Source organism: Podarcis pityusensis (genome assembly GCF_964106645.2).
Source record: "Podarcis pityusensis genome assembly, chromosome: Z".
Taxonomy (NCBI): Eukaryota; Metazoa; Chordata; class Lepidosauria; order Squamata; family Lacertidae; genus Podarcis; species Podarcis pityusensis.
Window position 1 is genome coordinate 10,161,729 of NC_138044.1, and position 21,789 is coordinate 10,183,517.

The following is a 21,789-nucleotide window of genomic DNA, read 5'->3' on the forward strand; positions in this document are numbered from 1 at the left end:
GGGCATCAGTTTATCATCCGTAGAGTAGATTGTCCTCTGGGTCAATTGAGCAAATCAGTTCTCTTATATTAAAACTATAACTCTTTGTATAAGGTTGCTCTTAAATTTTAAAGAATTCGCCTCTCTCAGGATGAATCACTAGTTGAGCAGCTGTGTTTTCATATGTATTCCAGTCTTGCCTGGTCCGCTTTTTCATGTTAAGAGCAGCATTTTCATGTTCAGACTGAAAATAGTCAACTAAATCTCTTTATTTCAAACGAGCCACAAAGCATAATTGGGCAGACATACTTCAAACAATTGAACCTATTAAGTTTTCCCCATCCTGGCTGTGCAGTGTGAAACAGCTTTCACAAAACAGTACTAATATAACCACACAAGTCATTTTTCTTTCTAGTGACATAAATCATAGCAGGGGCTCAAAGAAACCACAGAACAAACCCAAGAGAAAACCTCTCAGAGAGAATCTCTTGTCTGTGTATATTTCGATTTATAGTTCAAAACACACTTTCTGCTTATTTCCTAGCAAGCACCTTCACTAATAACTCCTCTTAAATCAGTCCTCAGGTCATATTTCGCATGAGCACTTAAATGGATGTGTAAGTAATTTCTGAATTAATTTATAGATGTAGCTAAAGGTAGTTAAAAAACAGAAGGAAAGGGGGAATGGCAGGTCTTTTCACTGGAATAATCTCAGCATTTTAAGTGCTCCTTGGGCCAGTGTTGAAATTCTTTCCCACTCCCAGATCACTCACCCAACAGGATTTCTCTATCCCTCATTGGTGGACATTCCACTCCAGAGTTTCTGGAGATTAATTCCCTGTTATCTGACTGCAGAAATAAGACTGTAAACAAATAAATCTGCTGTTGAACACCACTTAATAGTGACTTTCAGAGCTCTACCGGAAGCTCCTGAGAGCTGTGACAGACCTGGATAAGCTCCTCCCAGGAAGTCCTGAAGGACTGATTTTTCTAAATAGCATGGGATGGAGAAAAATTGCTCAACCTCTGAAGGTAGTGGTGAAAATAAACCCAGATCACTCTTCACCTCAAAGCTTTGGTCCCTCTGCAGAAAGTGTTACCCTTTGAAGTTTAGTCATACTAACTTTTGTGTCTCTGCAGCTGCTGTTAACAACTAAGAACACAAGCCAACACCTTCTGGTGGTGTCCCTGTCTAAGACACTACTGCACTTGGTAGAAAAGCTTAAGATGGAAAAGAAGTAATAATAATAATAATAATAATAATAATAATAATAACCTCCAGTCATGTGATTTTTGTTACTGGGCTGTACCAGTTCACACTGCACACAGTGGAGAAAATCCTCCTGATTTCCTGTAAGAGCCAGGATGCCAGGAGATCGTAGTCTAGCCTTCTCAAAATTCAACCTTTATTTTATGTCAGGGAGCATTCCTCACTACAATCTGAATTGGAACAACCCAGCAACCTTCCCATTTGACACCCGTAGCAGCCAGATCTCTCCCTCTGCCCTTCACAGGTCCAATATTTTAATGGGTTTGCTCACCTTTCCTGTAAACAACAATTGGGGCAATTTATATGCTGGAGGAAGCATCAATGAAGTACAGGCAAAGCATTTAAGATCAAGGCCAAAAGACGCAAAACACACACACCACTGAACTGCTTTCACCACTTTTAGGAGTCTGGCTACCTTGTGGTGTTCAACTATGTTAACAATGCATCTCTCACTGAGAAATTAACAGAAGGCAGAAAAACCACTGTTTATAAAAGGATCCCATGATTTGTAGGCCCTATGCCAGCTGCTGACTAAGCATCAACTCTTAAATAAGGATAAACTTGACTGGCATAGTCCTTAATGTGGTCCTCAACATTATTTCCCAGCTATGTGAAATTTCTGAGTTAGAAATGCAGGGAAAAAAATGACCAAACCAATTCCTTCCTCAGATATTTTCCCCCCTCCACATCCAAAGTGAAATCCTATCCAGAAGTCCATTATCACCAGAGAGCAGCTGTTCCAATGTTATTCAGCTCCTTCCACAGCTGTGGTCGAAACAGCCTTGACATAATAAGGCCCTTCGCGCAGGTATGCCCTGAGCCTCAAGTAATGCTGGTTTCCAAAGATTTCAGCGATGGTCTTTGAATTGGCCAGAGCCTTCACAAGTTCGTATTTGGCCTCCTTTGAAGATTTGTCTGGTTCCACTGATCTGTCTACGATGTATTCCACAAAGCCTGGACTACTGAGCATCATCCTCTGGGCCCAAGGTTGACTAGCAATGGCCTACAGCATTAACAAAAGAGAAAGATTTAAGACATTATTCCTGCCCTTCTGTTCCAAAAATTGGATTTCCAGGGCAGTGAATGCTCCTACTAAAACAACCACTTAAAAGTAAAATATAGCAGCAGCAAAAGAAAACCACCAACAGCAATTCAGCCTGGAGGAGAACAAACTTAATACATCATAGCAATGTTCTTGATTTTCTTCAGAAAACATGAAACACATCCAACACACTTCATGGGGAACACTGATCTAGAGCTTGGGTGACTTCAACTCACCTTCACCATGGGCAGAACACAAATCAAGAAGAATTAGAGATGGATGTCCTAATCGTAGCCAGCATTAATCATGTGAAATCCTGGGGTGGATCTTAGCTCAGGGATAGGAAACCTGTGGCCCTCCACATGTTGTTGGACTCCAGTTCCCTTAAGCCTCAGCCAGCATAGCCAATAGCCAGGGATGATGGGGGGTGGAGTCCAACAGCATCTGGATGGCCACCAGTTCCCCCCCCCCTTGTCACTGAAGGCAACCTGCATGCCTACGGCAGACACAAGACTTTCTCCCACAGCCCATTTACTTAATGCCAGTTCATTCAGTTTCAGCTCTGTTTTTATCTCACAGTTAAATCAACTGAAAGGTACAGTCTGAGCAGAGCTCCAGATTCCTCAAAGTCTGGTGTCCCATACAGGATTTCATTAAATCTGCAAGGACTAGACAACCCAAACAGTGGGCTTGGATAGTGCTGTGGTTTCCAAGCTCTCTCAAAAGGACTATTAGATACATTCATTCATTCAATCAATCAATCAATCAGACAGGTCTCTGTTGTGAAAAAGCACTTACAGTGAAGACCTTTAAAGCACCACAGTGGAGATCAGGGAAGGGCTGGGTACTGATGCTCCTGAAGAGTTCCAAGGGCTGGCTGGACAGAGAGGAGAACCAGGATTCTGTCATGCCCAGGTGGTCTTCTGTCTGCTGGTCTGGCTGTATGCAAAATATAGCAAATAAGTTTGCAAATGAAGCTGATAATTTACTGTCTTGAGGGACAGAATAAGGATGGTCAACGTGGTACCCTCCAGATGTTGTAGGACTCAATTCTCATCAGACCATGGCCAAAAGCGTGGATGGGATGATGGGAGTTGTAGTCCAATATCTGGAAGGCACCACGTTGGCTGTGCCTAGGTCAGAGGAACACATCACCCTCAAGCCATCCTACAATTTACTCCACCTACACACATGAAGTGTGCAAAACTTCCATGCATGCAAACCTTTATAACAAAGGCAGCATAGTCACATTCTGCTTTTAAGCAAGTCTGTAAATGCACATTTCAGACACTGATTTGTCCTGTGCACAAATGTTTGAAGTTGAGTGGAAACACATTTTTTTCCTTTAACTGTTTATTTATCTATTAAAGGTATTATACAGAACCATAACGTTCAATAAACTCTCGAAGCACTTTTTTGTTCATACTTTTGATAAGTCTGAAAGGCTGACAAACAAGTCAGAAAAAATGTGAGTTGCTTTAACTCATCACTAGTGGATATCACAGATGCAGAAAGCTACCCAATTGTTATTGCTTTCTTCCAAGGGCTGATTCAAACCTTTAATACTCCATTTTTCACAAGAAACGGAATGTTTCCAATTCCATAAAACTTACCTGCAGATACAAAAGAGATGAAATTGCCTCAAGACACCGGACTCTCATCTCTGTCGGGGCATTCTTTGCTTGATGTCCTATTCTGTTTAGCACATGATGAAATCTACTCCCTGGGAAGACAAACTTTTTTTAAGCTTTCCATTACATAGGAAGTTGCCTTATACAGAGACCAGACTATATCTCCATCAAGCCCAGTATTAGACAATACCTGCTTTGGAGAGTAATATCTTGAATTAACAATCATTTTTGCCTGTGGACATGGATCTGTTGCTTGAGTCACAACTAAAACCAGAAAATCTCTAACCACAATTTGTCAATAAAGTGGCTCCAGATCTTAGAACCAAGTTTTAAACAATGTTTTGACTCTCCCTCCCTAGCCTAGCTGCTTATGCCATGATAACAGCAGCACTGAAGAAGGTTCTGCCCGCCATGTGTCCCAGCCAGCATGGCCAATGCCAGCAACACATGGAGGCTGACAGATTCCCTATCCCTCCCTCCAGAGACTATTAGATTCATTAGCAACCCTTGTACTTGAGATGAATCATTTTCCCACTTCCAATCAAACCTCCTTTCAAACTGAAGTTTAGAAATATGCAGGGTACATTTATAGCCTTCCTACATTCCTGTGACAAACTCTTCAGACTGATATGATTATAGCTACACATACACACAAATGTTGTACAGACCCTTCTTCTGTAACACTAGCTTCCCTTCCACAGTTGACCCCAAGATCCCAAGTGTGTCCACTGCCACGCCAAACATGGTTGGATCTTGGCTTTCTGCCATGCTGAATACTTTCTCCACAAATGCGGGGTATCGCTCACATAAGTGCTGAGGACTGTCAACAATAGCCAAGTTGCCAAAAAATTTCACAAAGCCTGAAAAAACCAGAAAATAAAACAACAGGAGTTTCGTCACACCATACATGGAACATAGCATCTGGAAAGAAAAATAAAGACAGACTGGGACATTGTGCACAAGCAATGTATGTAGTGAAGAGAAAGCTACCAAAAACAAAAAGGACCAGATGGTCAAGGCCGGGAGGTTTTGTTTTACATGCCAACCAGATATGTTTTTAGTACAATGTCACCTGTCAGAGTAAACTTAAGTCTAGGATTGGGGGTGGGCAACACAGGGTCCAAGGCCTACTATTCTTCCAATGCATTTTATCTCAAAGTCACCAGGGTTAAACTCAAACCTCCTTTCCTCTGGGCAGCTCTAGCCATGTCTCTACCTGCTGTTGTTCGGTGTGGGGCAGGTAGGCACAGTTTGGGGAAAACAGCCTGGAAGGCCAAACAGGGAGGCCTAGGAGATCGAATCTGGCTCATGGGCCAGAGGCTGCTTGTCCCTGAACTAAATAGTGAATTTTTAAAAAAAATTACCAAAGTAAAATCATGCCAAGAAGGAAAACTTTTTAAATCACCTGGCAAGTAGAAGCTTGAGAAGGGATCAGAATCAGCCCCGATGATTATGTTGGAAATCTTATCAATGATTCCTTGTTGGGCGAGATATTGGCGTCCGTGGTAAACATGGGCGAGAGAGGTTACCATCTCTATACACGTAGCTCTGCAACATAGACAGAACATGCAGGTGTATTGTTTATGATTCCTTTCATCCTCAAAACAGTCCATCATTGAGTAATTCCTGGAGGAGAATACTACTTAATTAACTGGTAACTCTTTCTAGGTACTGTGCCAAAGTTTTCTGTTTTTGTTTTAAGTGGCACAGGCCCTGCCCTCAGGCTTACAAACCAGGACAGAGTATAAAAGGAAAGAAGAAGACAAAATTATAAGCATATTCAGATATAAGGCCTCCCAGTTAAATAGCAACCTGGTAAAATAGCTACTAAGCTGACAGCTCAAGGCAAGAAGCCCAAGTGCAGCTGCTCTCAGTCTAACAAATTGAGTGGACTGTGCCATCTCATCTCTGAAGCCTCTGCTGTTTGAGACAAGACATGTCTGAGAAGTAGGAGGTGGAAGGGAGGCACTGTGTATTTTTATACTAGCCATGCATTTGTAATAATGAGGTAAAACTAGTTTTATGAGGAGTTTTACTGGTATTATTCACTGCTGAATCACTGTTATGACTTTGTGGTTTTAATGATGGGTTTTTTGTGATAGTTTATCAATTGGTTCTTAGCCACCCTGAGTTTCTGACTGTATGGCGAGAGGAAGAAAAACTGTGCAAAGAAAGCCCCTGCATGATTAGGCACTATTGTGCTGAGATATTTTGAGCTGCGTGGTAAGAAGGGAGGGCTACTTTCTTGCTCCTCTAGCACGTAAGCACTGGATCAATCAATCAATCATTTTATTTGTATGCCACATTTCCTAAGTTGAAACCATGCTCAAAGCGGCTTACAAGAATAAAAAATATTACAAAAAAATAGCCTTAAACAATAAATATTAAAGTGTACACAGTGAAATCAAACTATCTAAAGTAAAGATACAAAATTTAGTATCAGTAACAGCAACAATACCCCCGCTCTAGAGTCTGTTCAGCAGTCTCAGCTTTTGTAGCTGGAGTCAGTCAGTCAGGGCCCCACCCCCCCAGACCAAGTGGAAAAAAGGCCTGCAAGACAGACAGCAGGTCTTCCAGGATTCACAGCTTCCAGCCACTTCAGCAGCCTCAGCTTTTGTATCCAAAGTATGAATGTATGAATCAGGGCAGAGACAAGCAAGAGGCAAAGAATGCAGGGGTTAGGTACATGCACAAATGTGCACAACTCTCAAAACTCTGGCATGCCAAGAAATAAAACCTTCTACTAACTCAATAGAAGCAGAACTACTCCCAAAGCCATAAATAATATGAAACAATCTAATGAGTGCCCATGACTGCTTCTGCCACACACCTGAGAAGAACATCATTCCCCGTCAGCTCCCCAATCAGGTCTGATATTAATCCGCTGTTCACGCAGTAATTCAATGAATCTGCCGACACCAAGGAGATATTGATAACCAACTAAGACAGAAGCACAGGAGAAAAGGACACTGAGATTTATTTCTTTAAAAAAAAACAGAACACCTACAACAAATACACACTATATGACATTCATGCATGAAATTGTGCTTGCTCCACTTATAACGTCACTCACTGAATGAGGCTGTAGCAACGTTCAAGTCATAGCTACAAGACTTGTGGTGGCTGCAAGAGGACTTAAAAGGAATCAACATCATATATCATGACCAATATATCATGGGCCTATGAGGAGGCCACTGCCACCTCCACACCCTGGAACAATGTTCCCCATAGCGTCCAATTGCTCCAAGGGGCATCTGTAGCCCCATTGTTTATTTACCTATATAAATGTGTTTTATTTCATAGCATCATAACTTCACATTAAAGGATTAACAATAACAAGCATTGGCCTATTGTGGTTTATTTTACAGAACATTGCATTTAAAAACAATACAGCACAAGTGGATACAGCAACATTTGTACACACAATCATATTCATAAAGAGGGGGCATGTAATCTCAGTGTGATCCCCTTCAGGTGGTGGTGGCTGCACCAGGACACTAAAAAGACCGAGGGGGGTGGGATCTTAATAGCAGCTTTCAGAATACCTTGTAGGATTTTCATGTGGATTTTCCATAATAAAGGTCACATATTAGTGCAGAGATAGGAAGGAACGGACTTAAGATTGACTGCATAGAAAAGTGACACAGAACAGAGTGCATAGAACAGAACAGAACAGAACAGAACAGAACAGAACAGAACAGAACAGAGACTGGATTCATCCATCCATATCTTTTGCTTATATTTTACTGCAGGATCTTCTGAGAGTCACCTTTTGTGCCACATTGTGAGGCAGAAAGGCGGGATGCAGGCATTTTGAGGCAGACTACTGTCTTGTACAGGACGCGGGTGGCGCTGTGGGTAAAACCTCAGCGCCTAGGACTTGCCGATTGCATGGTCGGCAGTTCGAATCCCCGCGGCGGGGCGAGCTCCCGTCGTTCGGTCCCAGCTCCTGCCCACCTAGCAGTTCGAAAGCACCCTTAAGTGCAAGTAGATAAATAGGTACCGCTTTACAGCGGGAAGGTAAAATGGGGTTTCCGTGTGCTGCTCTGGTGCCGGTTCGCCGGAGCAGCATCGTCAAACTGGCCACGTGACCCGGAAGTGTCTGCAGACAGCGCTGGCTCCCGGCCTCTAGAGTGAGATGAGTGCACAACCCTAGAGTCTGTCAAGACTGGCCCGTACGGGCAGGGGTACCTTTACCTTACTGTCTTGTACATGCCTGGTACATGCCTGGTACCATGGACCAAGTCAATGCTCATAACTCCAGTTGAGGATCAAACTGTTCAGGGTACAACCATACCCTATAGGCAGTAAAAGAGCATCATGACCTGCTCAGATCACATTATTTAGAGCAACTGCCAATGGGACTATTAGCAACATGTATCAGGGCACAAGCTATTGACAATGAGTGTCTCCCATTTGAGGAAGGAAGATGCAATTAGGAATGGAGGCAAGACAACGTGAACCCAATATAAGCTTTAAGACAATCATGTTCCCATGGGAATGAATAGGATGGGAGAGCTGCCAGTGTTATGATAATAAAAAATAACTGTAGGTAAGATAACTAACTCACTTAAACCTCCAGGGAAATTGAGGAAGACTGTACCCAGTTTAGCCATGTGTTAATGTAAAACCAGATTGGTCCAGAGACTCACCCAGGTGATTCTAAGCAATACTACACAGAACTTGTGAACTTTAAAGCTATTAGTCCAATTTGTACTTCTGCTATATTTGAGGGGCAGGGAATCTTAGGTCCAGGGCAAGGGCTAAATGCCTATCTATCTTGCCCTTGGGAATCTCCTAAGCGGCTAATTCAGTGTTTCTCAAACTTGGATCCCCACTGTTGTTTGTCTACTACTTCAACCATCCCTAGCTAGCAGGACCAGTGGTCAGGGATTATGGGAGCTGTAGTCCAACAACATCTGGAGACCCAAGTTTGAGAAACACTGAGCTAATTGCATTCCCAATCTTTTCTTGGCAGCTGTGAATATTCCACATCTGATGTCACATGCTGTCAGGCAAGTGACAAGTTGGCATGGCTGGCAAAAACTGCCAGAGGTTCCCCACCCAATGAATTAGAATTAAAGGGGAAGCTAGAACACTATGGGAAAAGGGATGCTTACCTCATACACACGGCAACGAACAATGTCACTCCTGGTCATGACATTTTTCAAGTCAACTAGCAAGTTGCCCGCGAGCAGTGCCTCCAAGCTCTCTGCAGTTTTTGCTACCTTTGTCAGCGACATGATGGCCTAGAAAACAAAGGGGAATAGCTATCTGAACTGGAGAAAAATAGACAGCAGAATTAGACACAAAGTTAGACCAGTTTTACAAAAAACACACAAAATTAAAACCACAGATCACCAGCTAATTATTACATTCCCCCTTAATTATCTGCGTAAGTCTGACAGCGCAAAAAGCCTTCAGCATGCATTTAAATATTCCTACAGAAACAGCTGGCAGAGCTCTAATGTAAGAGCACTGCCCACCCATGGCTGGGCCAATAATGCTGAAGGCTCAGTTTTGCGCTGACATCAGAGGAACCTCACCCACTTGATGATTATGCTGAAGGCTCTGTAGCCAGCTGCTGTTAAACTGGCTCCAGTTTAAAGCTCTTACCTCTTTTGCCACTGCTAGTTTCTCATCAGCAATGCAATAAATGACCTGCCTCAGCAACTCAGGAGTGTTGAGGATTTCTCTAGCAGCACCGGAATCTTCAACTATCTTTCCAACCTACAGATTCAACATGGTGTTTAAAGGCATTAGGCAATTTCCAACAACTACTCAGTGCACAAGTTTAAGTAGTTAAATAAAGGTTCATTCCATTCCCACTCCCCACTACCAGCCTTTTTAAACAAAGAAAATGTTGAAGAGCTGTATCATTTTAAGGAACTAGTGAATAAAAATAAACTGAAGGGAAGGGTTATACATTTGCTCCTCACACTTTGTTGTTGTTGGGGGTTTTTTAAGGAGAGTGATATGCAGACAGAGGAAAGTTTTATCCACTCCCTCGATGTGAAGAGGCCTAGGAGCAGGGCTCACAATGCCAATGCCCCAAACTGCTTTTGCTAATCCAATGATTGGATTGAAAAAAATTAAAGCTGCCCCCCCCCAAAAAAAACTACGTGGAGCACTTTAAAAAATCTGTATCACCCAATGATAGCTTCTGCAACAAGTGTGTGGATCATCTAAAAACAACATCCACAGAATGGTTTATCCTGAGAACTACTTTATTCCTATGCAAGCTTAGCAAATATAAATCTATTTCATTCATGATCCAAACACCAGCCATACAAATTTTAAGGAGTCATTAAGATTTGCGCTCCTAGCCTGGTTCTTCCTCTTGGCTGATGTCCTCTGAAAGTCACAGGTTGCTCAGGGTCATTAAACCCAACTCAGCAATCCATGGATGTGTCCCAACCCATCCAGAGCCTTCCAAATTTGCCTGATTTGGCTTAGGACTCGCCAAATCCTGTGCAGAGCCCTAATGTATATGTGTGTACATTATAAATAAGAAATCTCCTCCTTCTTGATAAAGATCTCCAAAAATGTCATTTTAACAGACAAGTAATCAAGCATACCTGAGCAATTGTTAGAATTTTGACTGAATTATCTGGATGGAAGAGCCCTTTCTGAAGTTCTTCACCAAAGTTTTGGATTACATACAAGGGATCCATGATCTGCAGTAACCGCTCCAGGATGGAAACACATAAAGAGATCTGCTCACTGTTTTGAAGGGAAAAAATAAGTTAGTTGAAAGTCTTTTTAATAAATAAATAAATTAAAAAAACCATTACAACCCCAAATAGTTTAATACGTGGGTATCTGCTTCTTTACCAAAATCCACTCAAGGGATTACTGATTCAAAAGAAAAGGTAAGAAAGAACAAGAAACAAGACCCCTTTCTGTAATGGTATCCAGAGTACAGTCATACCTCGTGTTGCGTCCGCTTCATGTTGCGTCTTTTCGCGTTACGTCCCCTGGCAACCTGGAAGTACTGGAATGGGTTACTTCTGGGTTTAACCGCTCACACCTGCACAGAAGTGCTGAATTGCGCTTCACACATACGCAGAAGCCCCAAATCGTGCTACACGCCTGCACAGACACAGCACTTCGAGTTACGGGCATTTCACATTACAGACAGGCCTCCGGAATGGATCCCGTCCATAACACGAGGTACCACTGTACATTAACACCCTATCCAGGCTTATTAATTCAGCACCAAAATTTGCTCTTTTTAAAAACACCAATTAAAATTTGTGATATTCTTGTTTATAATAATGTGAAGTTTCAGAGTGGCTAGTCATTCGCTTACATTTATTACAGTGGATGCTCGGGTTGCGAACGTGATCCATGCAGGATGCATGTTTACAACCCGCAGTGTTCACAACCCACAGCGGCGCTTCTGTGCAAGCGCGATTTAGCGCTTCTGCGCATGTACAACCCCCAAAACCCGGAAGTAACCCGTTTTGGTACTTCCGGGTTTCGACGGGTCTGAAAAAACGCAACCTGAAGCATCTGTAATCCAAGGTATGACTGTATCTTGTATCACTATTTTACTCTTATTTATTCATGAAATGTACATACCATTTGATTGTAAGGGGGGAAAGCCTCTAAGTGGTTTACAAAGGAAGGTAAAACAATATAATCACCACTAGAAAATATACAAACAATTATCTAAAACATACCGAATGTTAGAACAGCAATAAAATAAACTAAAACAAATTAAAATTCATGTCACCTTCTAAAAAACTTCTAACCAAAAAAAATGTCCCAAAAGTTACCTTGGTGGATTAAAAATGTTTGGAGCTACAAAGTGTTTTAAAATTAAAATATAAACTTTTAAAAATAATAATAACAACAACAAGCCACATCCCAAGATGTGGTAAATGTTAACCTCGCCCCAGGGCCGGATTTAGATGAAGAGAGACCCTAGCCTGCTCCACTTTTGAGGCCTCTCCCAAACCCCCACCCTCACAACTAGAAGAAAATGGAAGTGTTATAAACAAAATTGAGTGAAGCCAAGGATGATGGTACACAGTACTTCTTTTTAAATTGGCTTCAAGTGCATCTAATATAGGAATAAAGGATTTTATCCTAAACTTATCTCTTGAAGAAAGTGCATCTAAGGCATCAGGTGCACTTCTGTCATTTTTTTGCCGTTCCCTCACTCTTTGTCTCCTTGTTTTGTAGTTAACATTTGGCAAGGTGGCTTTTGCTCATTTCTCAAGCTTATCAAAATCTTCTCTAATTACCCACCTCAGTCATTGGTGCTGTGCAATGCCAGGTCCATAGGCAACAAAACCGCCACCATGCGTGACTTTTTTGTCTCGCAGGGGATTGACCTGGCTTGCGTGACGGAGACCTGGGCACGGGAAGGCGAAGTAGTCTCCCTACATGAGATAACACCCCCAGGCTTCTCTGTCCTCCATCAATCGCGGACTGTGGGTCGGGGGGGGAGGAGCGTTGTTAATCCCAGAGGGTTGCTCTTTCAGAGCTCTGCCAGCACCGGCGATCTCCGGCATTGAATGTGTTGGTCTCGTGTGGGGCACCAAGGAGAGCTTGGCTGTCTGGCTGGTGTACCGACCACCCAGCACACCGGCAGCCACCCTGTCAGACCTGCTGGAGGTGGTGGCAGGCTGGGCCTTGGAGTTCCCAAGCCTACTGGTTTTGGGAGACTTCAACGTCCATGCCGATGCCACCGCCTCCTCACAGGCTCTGGACCTAGTGACTTCCATGGCAACACTAGGGCTCTCCCAGTTTGTTTTGAGCCCCACTCATCAAGCAGGCCACACGCTGGATCTGATCTTTGGGGCTGGCATAGATGTGATCATGCTCCCCCCTGTGGAAGTGCCATGGTCTGATCACTACACTCTGAAAGCCAAGATTGACTTCCCGCTCCTCCCCTGCTCGGGTGGCGAACCTATTTGGGCTCGTCCACGAAAACTGATGGATCCTGATAGATTCCGACAAGCCTTGCAGAACCCTGCTCCTCCTGGCGACTCATTAGATGACCTTGTTGAGGACTGGAATAACCGGCTCTTGGCAGCCATTGATGAGATCGCGCCTAAGCGCCCTCTGCGACTCCATCGAAACCAGGCCCCTTGGTTTACTGAGGAGCTCCGGAAAATGAAGCAGGATCTCAGACAGCTAGAGCGAGTATGGCGACGGACTCGTGACGGAGCCTCAAGAACATCTTATAGGACGCTTATGAAAGCCTATGAGATGGCTATGAAAGCTGCTAAGAAATCTTACTTTGCAGCTTCCATTGCATCCGCTAGCTCTCGCCCGGCACAACTTTTTAGAATAATTAGATCAATAACGTCCTTAGGAGGACAACCAAATTTAAGCACAAATTCGACCCACAGCTGTGAGGCATTCGCGAGCTTTTTTGCGGAGAAAGTCCTGTTGCTCCGCCGTGACCTCCCTGCCAATTTAGATACAGTGACTGAACTGGAGGGCCCTCGACTAACTTCAGGTCCAGTGTTGGACCATTTCGATCGGATACTCCCTACTGATGTGGATAGATTCCTCCAAGTTGGTAGGCCCACCACCTGCCTCCTTGATCCGTGCCCGTCTTGGCTGATTAGGGAGTGTCCAGATGTTGCGCGGACCCCCTGGTTGAAATTATCAATTTGTCCCTTGACACGGGGACATTCCCAGGGGAACTGAAGGAAGCAGTGGTGTGTCCACTCTTAAAGAAAACTTCATTAGATCCCTTAGACCTATCCAATTACCGCCCAGTTTCAAATCTTCCATACCTGGGTAAGGTAATTGAGAGAGTGGTTGCTGAACAGCTTGGTAGGTTTCTGGAGGAAACATCAGCTTTAGATCCATTTCAGTCCGGTTTCCGTCCTGGTTTTGGGACCGAAACGGCTCTGGTTGCCCTAACAGATGATCTCCGTAGACAACTGGATCGAGGCGGGTCAGGACTGCTGATCCTTTTAGATTTGTCAGCAGCCTTTGACATGGTTGATCATGATCTTCTGGACCACCGCCTCGCAGACGTGGGGATACAGGGCATAGCCCGTAACTGGTTGTGCTCTTTTATCTCTGGTCGGGGACAGAGGGTGGCACTAGGGAGGGAAATGTCGTCGCGCCACTCCTTGGTGTGTGGAGTGCCGCAGGGCGCAATTCTCTCCCCGATGCTTTTTAACATCTTTATGCGCCCCCTTGCCCAGATTATCCGGAGCTTTGGGCTGGGCTGTCACCAATATGCTGATGACACTCAGCTCTATCTGCTGATGGATGGCCACACCGACTCGGCCCCCGAACACACTGACCAGATGCTTGGAAGCTGTGGCTGGATGGTTTCGTGGGAGCCGATTGAAACTAAATCCTTCAAAGACAGAGGTCCTATGGCTAGGTCGGGATGGCATGGGGATGAGGGACAAACTCCCTTCTCTTGCGGGGGCCCAATTAGTGCCATTGCCTTCCGTTAAGAGTTTGGGTGTAATCCTTGACACCTCCCTTTCTATGGAGGCGCAAGTTACAGCAACAGCCAAGGCAACATTTTTCCACCTTCGCCGCATCAAGCAGTTGGTCCCTTACCTTTCCCGCCCCGACCTGGCCACAGTGATCCATGCAACGGTCATCTCCAGGCTTGACTACTGTAATTCGCTCTACGCGGGGCTGCACTTGAAGCTGTCCCAGAAACTCCAGCGGGTACAGAATGCTGCAGTGAGGCTCCTCACGGGGTCTCTGCCATGGGAGCATATTCACCCAGTGCTTTTCAAGCTGCACTGGCTCCCAGTGGAGTACAGGGTCAGATTTAAGGTGCTGCTTTTGACCTTTAAAGCCCTTCACAGCCTAGGACCCTCGTACCTACGGGACCGCCTCTCCTGGTACGCCCCACGGAGAGCCTCAAGGTCCATAAATAGCAACACCCTAGTGGTCCCGGGCCCTAAGGAAGTTAGATTGGCTTCAACCAGAGCCAGGGCCTTTTCAACACTGGCTCCGGCCTGGTGGAACGCTCTGCCTCATGAGACCAGGGCCCTCCAGGATCTGATTTCTTTCCACAGGGCCTGTAAGACAGAGTTGTTCCGCCTGGCCTTTGGCTTGGAGTCAATTTGATTCCCTCCCTCTCTTCCTTTTTTCTTTTCCTTCTCCTCCTGCGATGAGGCTACATTTTAATATTTTAATGTTTCAATATTTTAATGTTGTATTTTAATTTTGTTTTAAAGTTGTAATCATTCAACTTGTTTTTATTATTGCTTGTAAGCCGCTCTGAGCCCGGCCTTGGCTGGGGAGGGCGGGGTATAAATAAAAATTATTATTATTATTATTATTAATTTTCCTTTAAAAATCCAGACATGAACTGTACAAGCTTGCACAAGAACTCAATAACAGGTCTGATTTCTGTAGGGCTTTGCTGACATTGTGAAAGTGACCTAGCACACGGATTTATATCTCTAAGATTCTGCAGATTTTGGCTGTGAACTAGGGCCCCACAGAAATTTTTCAATTTGGGCACTAGAGTTTCAAATTGGACCCCACTGGTTGCCCTGAGTCTCATAGTTGCTGGGCCCAAGTTGCCCTGGCCTCACATAATTTTGGGAGAGGGGAGATTGCCCGCTGAGGGGTGGTCCGGCTGGGGAGGCCCCCTAGATTTAGAGGCCCTAGGCTTCAGCCTACTTAGCCTATACATAAATCCGGCACTGCCCCACTCTTTTCTTCCCAACCATATATTGCATATAACACCAATGTCTCACAACACATGTAACTGAAGAACCTGAAGAAAGAGACAATGCGTGTGCTTTTGAAAAGAGGGGGAATTATTTTAAAGAAAAAGAGTGTGCGGCAGCCCCCAGTATTTAAAGAGCCCCCACTCCTATTACATCATTAGAACCAGAACATAAACCTATGAAAATAAGAAAGAGCAAAAAATATCAATGTTTGGTCCAGATCCTAGGTACTGCACCCTCACTAAAGGAGACCGTATGGATGATTCACTAAATGATTGTAGGATGGTGTGTGTACCTGAGCTTATGGCCTCAAATTCTGTTTATCTTATATGTTGCTTTATTACAAAAATGACGACTAGACTCCTGATCCTAAACTGAATAGTTAGTTGCTTAACCATCCCCTCCAGAACCCACTGCTCTCAACTGCCTCTCAACTGACTCGCATTCAAACTCCCTTTCAAATCCTCATCCATCACTCACCACCAGAATTCCACACTCTCTCTTTCCCCCTCCCTCCTTAACATTCCCATAAAACTGTAATTCTGATACAATTACCTTAATAACCCTATTACATTCAATATTTTATACACACTGCTCCCTGTAACCACACTGTTAGAAGAACTTGAGCTTCCCATTCCTGGTTCCTAGGAAATGGGGGTAAGCAAACTGCAGGACTCCCTGGAAGGACAGATCGTGAAGCTGAGGCTCCAATACTTTGGCCACCTCATGAGAAGAGAAGACTCCCTGGAAAAGACCCTGATAATGGGAAAGATGGAGGGTGCAAGCAGAAGGGGACGACAGAGGACGAGATGGTTGGACAGTGTTCTCGAAGCTACGAACATGAGTTTGACCAAACTGCGGGAGGCAGTGGAAGACAGGAGTGCCTGGCGTGCTCTGGTCCATGGGGTCACGAAGAGTCGGACACGACTACATGACAACAACAAAACTGCAGGTTCTTCACCCCTGTTCTAATAACCAGATGTCTTCCCCCAAATGATCCTGGGAATTGTAGTTTGTTAGGGGTTCTGGGGATTGTAGGTCTGTGAGAGGGAAACCACAATGGCACGAATCATTTCCGGGGAAGTCATGTGCATTAAAGGCGCACTGGATGCTCTTTAAAACATAGCATCATAGAATTGTAAAGTTGGAAGGGATCCCGAGGGTCATCTAGTCCAACCCGCTGAAATGCAGGGATCTAAACTAATGATCCATGGCCGATGGCCATCCAAGCATTGCTTAAACACCTCCAAGGGAGGTGTTTCAGGCCATAAGGGCCTCTGGATCAGGTGAAAACAAGCTTGGCCCATCCTCCATGTGACAGCCCTTTAGACTTTAGTTATTGAAAGGGCTGCATTGTGTGGCTCTCATATCAGCATTATGAGAGTGTAAGCAAACATTTCTCTCTCCCCTTTCTCCACACCATGCAGAATTGCAATGGTAACCAGAAGGCTGGAGTTTGGAGCCCATCCAGGGCTGGCTGTGAGCAGGATCCTTGCATTGCCGGGGGGTGGACTAGATGACCCTTGGGATCCCTTCCAACTCTATGGCTGTATCAAGCAGCTAAAGGAACAAAAAGATGCTTCTGAAACATTTGGGAATCATAAGAACACTCTCCCCACCAGTGGCTTCCAGCAAGAGCTTGCATCTTCCTTAAGAGAGAGAGAGTCCAGAACGGGGGGGGGGGGGGGAGAGAGGCTTAGAGCAGGGCTCAGCAAACTTTTTCAGCAGGGGGCTGGTCCACTGTCCCTCAAGGGGGCCGGACTATATTTGGGGGGGGGGGGATGAACAAATTCCTATGCCCCACAAATATCCCAGAGATGCGTTTTAAATAAAAGGACACATTCTACTCATGTAAAAACACACTGATTCCCGGACCGTCCATAGGCCAGATTTAGAAGGCGACTGGGCCGGATCCAGCCCCCGGGCTTTAGTTTGCTTACCCATGGCTTAGAGTTCAGGTAGGTGGAAATGCCAATTGAGTGACCTATAGGATAGGAATGCTTCCTTCCCATGTCTCCCACCCTCATGCGCCAGACTGGTGCTAGCATGGCTGGGAGCCAGGCACCTGGTGATTGCTCCATTTTCTTTGCAGGGAGGGAGCCTTTCCCCAACATATACTTTGTTCTGGCCAAATCCCTGGAGAGATGTGACAACCCTCAGGTACTGGAGAAAAGGAAGCAAGGGGTTCTTGTGAAACACGTTTGGGGAGTCTGTGGCTTCCAGGAAGTGCTTTTCAGAAGCATTGCTCCCTCCAACAGGGGAGGCTGAGCATAGCTATCACAGCTAGTTGCCTTTGATAGGCCTCTCCTCCATGCAATTGTCTAGCCCTCTTTCCTCTTCATCCTGGAGAAGAGTGACTAGTGGGGTGCCACAGGATTCTGTCTTGGGCCCGGTCTTATTCAACATCTTTATCAACAACTTGGATGATGGACTCAAGGGCATCCTGATCAAATTTGCAGATGACACCAAACTGGGAGGGGTGGCTAACACCCCAGAGGACAGGATCACACTTCAAAACGACCTTGACAGATTAGAGAACAAAACAAACAAGATGAATTTTAACAGGGAGAAATGTAAAGTATTGCACTTGGGGAAAAAAAAATGAGAGGCACAAATACAAGATGGGTGACACCTGGCTTGAGAGCAGTACATGTGAAAAGGATCTAGGAGTCTTGGTTGACCACAAACTTGACATGAGCCAACAGTGTGACGCGGCAGCTAAAAAAGCCAATGCAATTCTGGGCTGCATCAATAGGAGTATAGTATCTAGATCAAGGGAAGTAATAGTGCCACTGTATTCTGCTCTGGTCAGACCTCACCTGGAGTACTGTGTCCAGTTCTGGGCACCACAGTTCAAGAAGGACACTGACAAACTGGAATGTGTCCAGAGGAGGGCAACCAAAATGGTCAAAGGCCTGGAAACGATGCCTTATGAGGAACGGCTAAGGGAGCTGGGCATGTTTAGCCTGGAGAAGAGGAGGTTAAGGGGTGATATGATAGCCATGTTCAAATATATAAAAGGATGTCACATAGAGGAGGGAGAAAGGTTGTTTTCTGCTGCTCCAGAGAAGCGGACACGGAGCAATGGATCCAAACTACAAGAAAGAAGATTCCACCTAAACATTAGGAAGAACTTCCTGACAGTAAGAGCTGTTCGACAGTGGAATTTGCTGCCAAGGAGTGTGGTGGAGTCTCCTTCTTTGGAGGTCTTTAAGCAGAGGCTTGACAACCATATGTCAGGAGTGCTCTGATGGTGTTTCCTGCTTGGCAGGGGGTTGGACTCGATGGCCCTTGTGGTCTCTTCCAACTCTATGATTCTATGAAAGCCATCCCCTCCAAGATGCTCTTGTGGTGCATCTGATTCTCCTATGCTTCCTTGCTCTTGCAAGGAGATGACCATTGTGAGATCCTTTGGTTAACATCTATCTGGGCTGGAAATTATTAAAGAATCAGAGGACTGGTGAGCTTTCCTTGAAGCACAACTGATCAAAGGCAGGCAGATCCGTCAGCATCTTGATAAAGATGCTCAGACGACAAAAGATGCTATCATACCCCGCAAGCATCTCAGAAAAAGCTCCCAAGCTGATGGAGCAGTTAAGTGGTCAGTGGGGCTCCAGGTTGCCATTTCTGGATCCCACCACAGCCCTTCCAAGTTGCCCAAGAAATCAATGTCACAACAGTTTTTTCCTCGCACCTCTCCCCATGATCCCTTGTGGGGCCTTCTCAGACATATGCTGTGTCTGAACCAGCAGATCCCACCAAACCAAGTAATCGAGGACCCAGTCAGAAAAGTAGTGTGCGCAGTCATACCAGAAATAAGCAAAATAACTAAACATGTACTAGAAGTCACCCCAGAACTGGCCCTACTGAACACCTTCCAAGATAACAATGCCCACTCACACTACAAAGAGTTCATAACCCACTGACAGCATATGATTCAATATGGCTAACTTAACCCGACAAACCCCCTCACGCATGCACAAACAAATCCCACTGCAGCCAGCCAAAGACGATCAACCACACCCTAGACCACCCCAACCTCTCTCACCACCAAGGAAACATAACAAGCGAATAGAAAGAGAACTTCCCCAAGTGATGCTGACAGGAAAAACCCAAGCATACACTAAATAAAAGAACTTAAGCTTTGCCACCCCAGCCCCTCTCTCCCGTCGCCGCCTCGCTCCCACCCACACCCCTGCAATTCAGAGACAGCGGGCTATCGCCAGAGCTGGCCCTACTCCACAACAAACTTGCTGAAATTAACAAACATGAGCAACTTAGGCCCAGTTTCATGAGTCGAGGGGCAACCGAGCAATGAAAAAAGACACAGCCCGGAAAGGGGCACGATCTCCTCCACTGAGGATTAGACGTTTGTGGGAGCGGAGCGGCAGTTATTGGTTTGTGCCTTGCTCTGCCGTGTATTTTGGCGACCTCGTTTTCTACTTTTATGTTGTTAACCAGTCCCGCGATCTTCTGGGTTAACGAGGGCAGTTCTTAAAAATCTAATAAACAAAAATGGAGAGAGAAATAGAATCCCCCCTCCCTCTTTACACACACACCTTTAAACAGGCGGCTGGGTCTGTTAAGCGCCACAGAATCATAGATATGTAGAGCTGGAAGGGACCCCCGAGGGACATCTAGTCTAACCCCCTGCAGGGCAGGAATCTCAACACGCGTTCTCCCTGACGGGCATCCTCCCTCCCCCCAATTATTGTTTGTTTTATACCCCGCCTTCCCTTCCCCCCTGACAGGGACCCGAGGCGGCTTAATAAAAAGCAAGAGCCGCCGATCTCTCTCCACTCACCTTCCCCCGCGGGCCGTCAGAGCGAAGAGTCCCGCCAAGGGGAGCTCGGACCGCCGCTCCCGCAGAGCATTGAGAGGAACGGCGAGCAAGGCCAAGTGCAAAGCGCGCAGCTCCTCGAGCGGCTCCTCCAGCAGCGGGACCCTCGCGAGCAGCTCCAGCGCCTCATCCACCTCTGGCGCCGCCATATTTGAATGTCTGGGAGAGCAGAAGAGAGTGCCTGGGGGGCGGAGGAAAAAGAGGAAGTGAAAGGGATCTCGCGAGACTTCGACCCTTAGCAACCGAAGCGGTCGTGTAACCAAGGCCGGCGCCTCATCACAGCCGCGGCACTCAGATACAAAGGCAACGCCTCCTATGTCTTGAGAGCCCCTTGTGACTTGTGGCGCTCGGGCTTCTGATTGGCTGAAGGAGGAAGGCGGGCGGGGCGCGCTTCATTTTTTTTTTCCCGGTAAAGAGTTAAAAGAGTCAGTTTTTAATACTCGCTTCCATGTTCCCACATGAAGGACATGCGGGGCTAAAACGACTATACAGATAAATATAGATTTCGAAAACAGAAGGGGGGGGAGAGAACCGAATTAGAACAGTGTAACGAGATTCTTCGCGTTGTTACGCGCTCCTCGAAACACAAGTTCTCCGCCTGCTGCAGACTAGCAGTTTGAGCTCCTGCCCCATAAATGTCGTCTCTTCCCTGGTCAGACGGTGACCGGAAATGATGTGGCGTTAATTTTTGCACTGTGTGCCTTCCGTTCTTCGCTCAGCAAAAGCAAATGTTCGCAGCCCGAAAGAGCGACAGAAGCAGCCATGTTAGAGTTCCCATAGGCGCCTCCGAGCATGTGCAGAGTTCCCTTCACACTCGCCCCGCCGCCGCCATTTAGCAGTATCAAGATCATAAAGAAGTGTTAACATTAAAACATGACGCGCAAATCCATAGAATAAATTATGGGTTAATTGGTTAAAGCGTGGCATTGATAACATCAAGGTCACAGGTTCGATCCCCAGGTGGGACAGCAGCATATTCCTTCACTGCAGGGAGTTGGACTAGATGGCCCTTAGGGTCCCTTCCAACTCTACGGTTCTATGATACTATGAAATCAACACATCGAGAGGTTATCAAGCATTCCCAAAGTCCCATTTTACAGCAAGGCAAACCTAGACCAAAAGACGGTTGCCAAGGTTTGACTGTGTATGCACTACTGTAGATATTTAAAGAACACACTTCATCCCTCCAGAAAATCATGGGGAACTGTAATTTGTTAAGGGTGCTGGGAATTGTAGCTCTGCGAAGGGTAAAATACAGTTGATAGAATTTGAGATGTAGGAGTTGCACTTTATTGCATCAGAGTTGCACTCTTGTATGCACTCTTGTATGCATCAAATAAAGGAAT

At 45.4% G+C, this 21,789-nt stretch overlaps 1 protein-coding gene across 2 annotated transcripts; it reads right to left on the reverse strand.

Annotated features, from left to right (window-relative positions):
- Positions 1-230: 230 nt before the first annotated feature.
- PSMD5 (proteasome 26S subunit, non-ATPase 5) lies at positions 231-20,670 on the reverse strand. Of its 2 annotated transcripts, none has more exons than XM_080990946.1 (10): positions 20,408-20,670; positions 10,501-10,645; positions 9,539-9,652; positions 9,043-9,171; positions 6,753-6,862; positions 5,328-5,470; positions 4,591-4,782; positions 3,905-4,014; positions 3,090-3,230; positions 231-2,252 (listed from the first exon to the last, which is right to left on the reverse strand). In XM_080990946.1, the coding sequence occupies exons 1-10, from the start codon at positions 20,590-20,592 to the stop codon at positions 1,995-1,997; spliced, it is 1,527 nt and encodes a 508-aa protein (XP_080847072.1). In that variant the 5' UTR covers positions 20,593-20,670; the 3' UTR covers positions 231-1,994. The 2 variants fall into 2 exon arrangements, with proteins under 2 accessions (XP_080847072.1, XP_080847073.1); XM_080990947.1 differs by lacking the exon at positions 20,408-20,670 and adding an exon at positions 15,899-16,029.
- Positions 20,671-21,789: the final 1,119 nt, after the last annotated feature.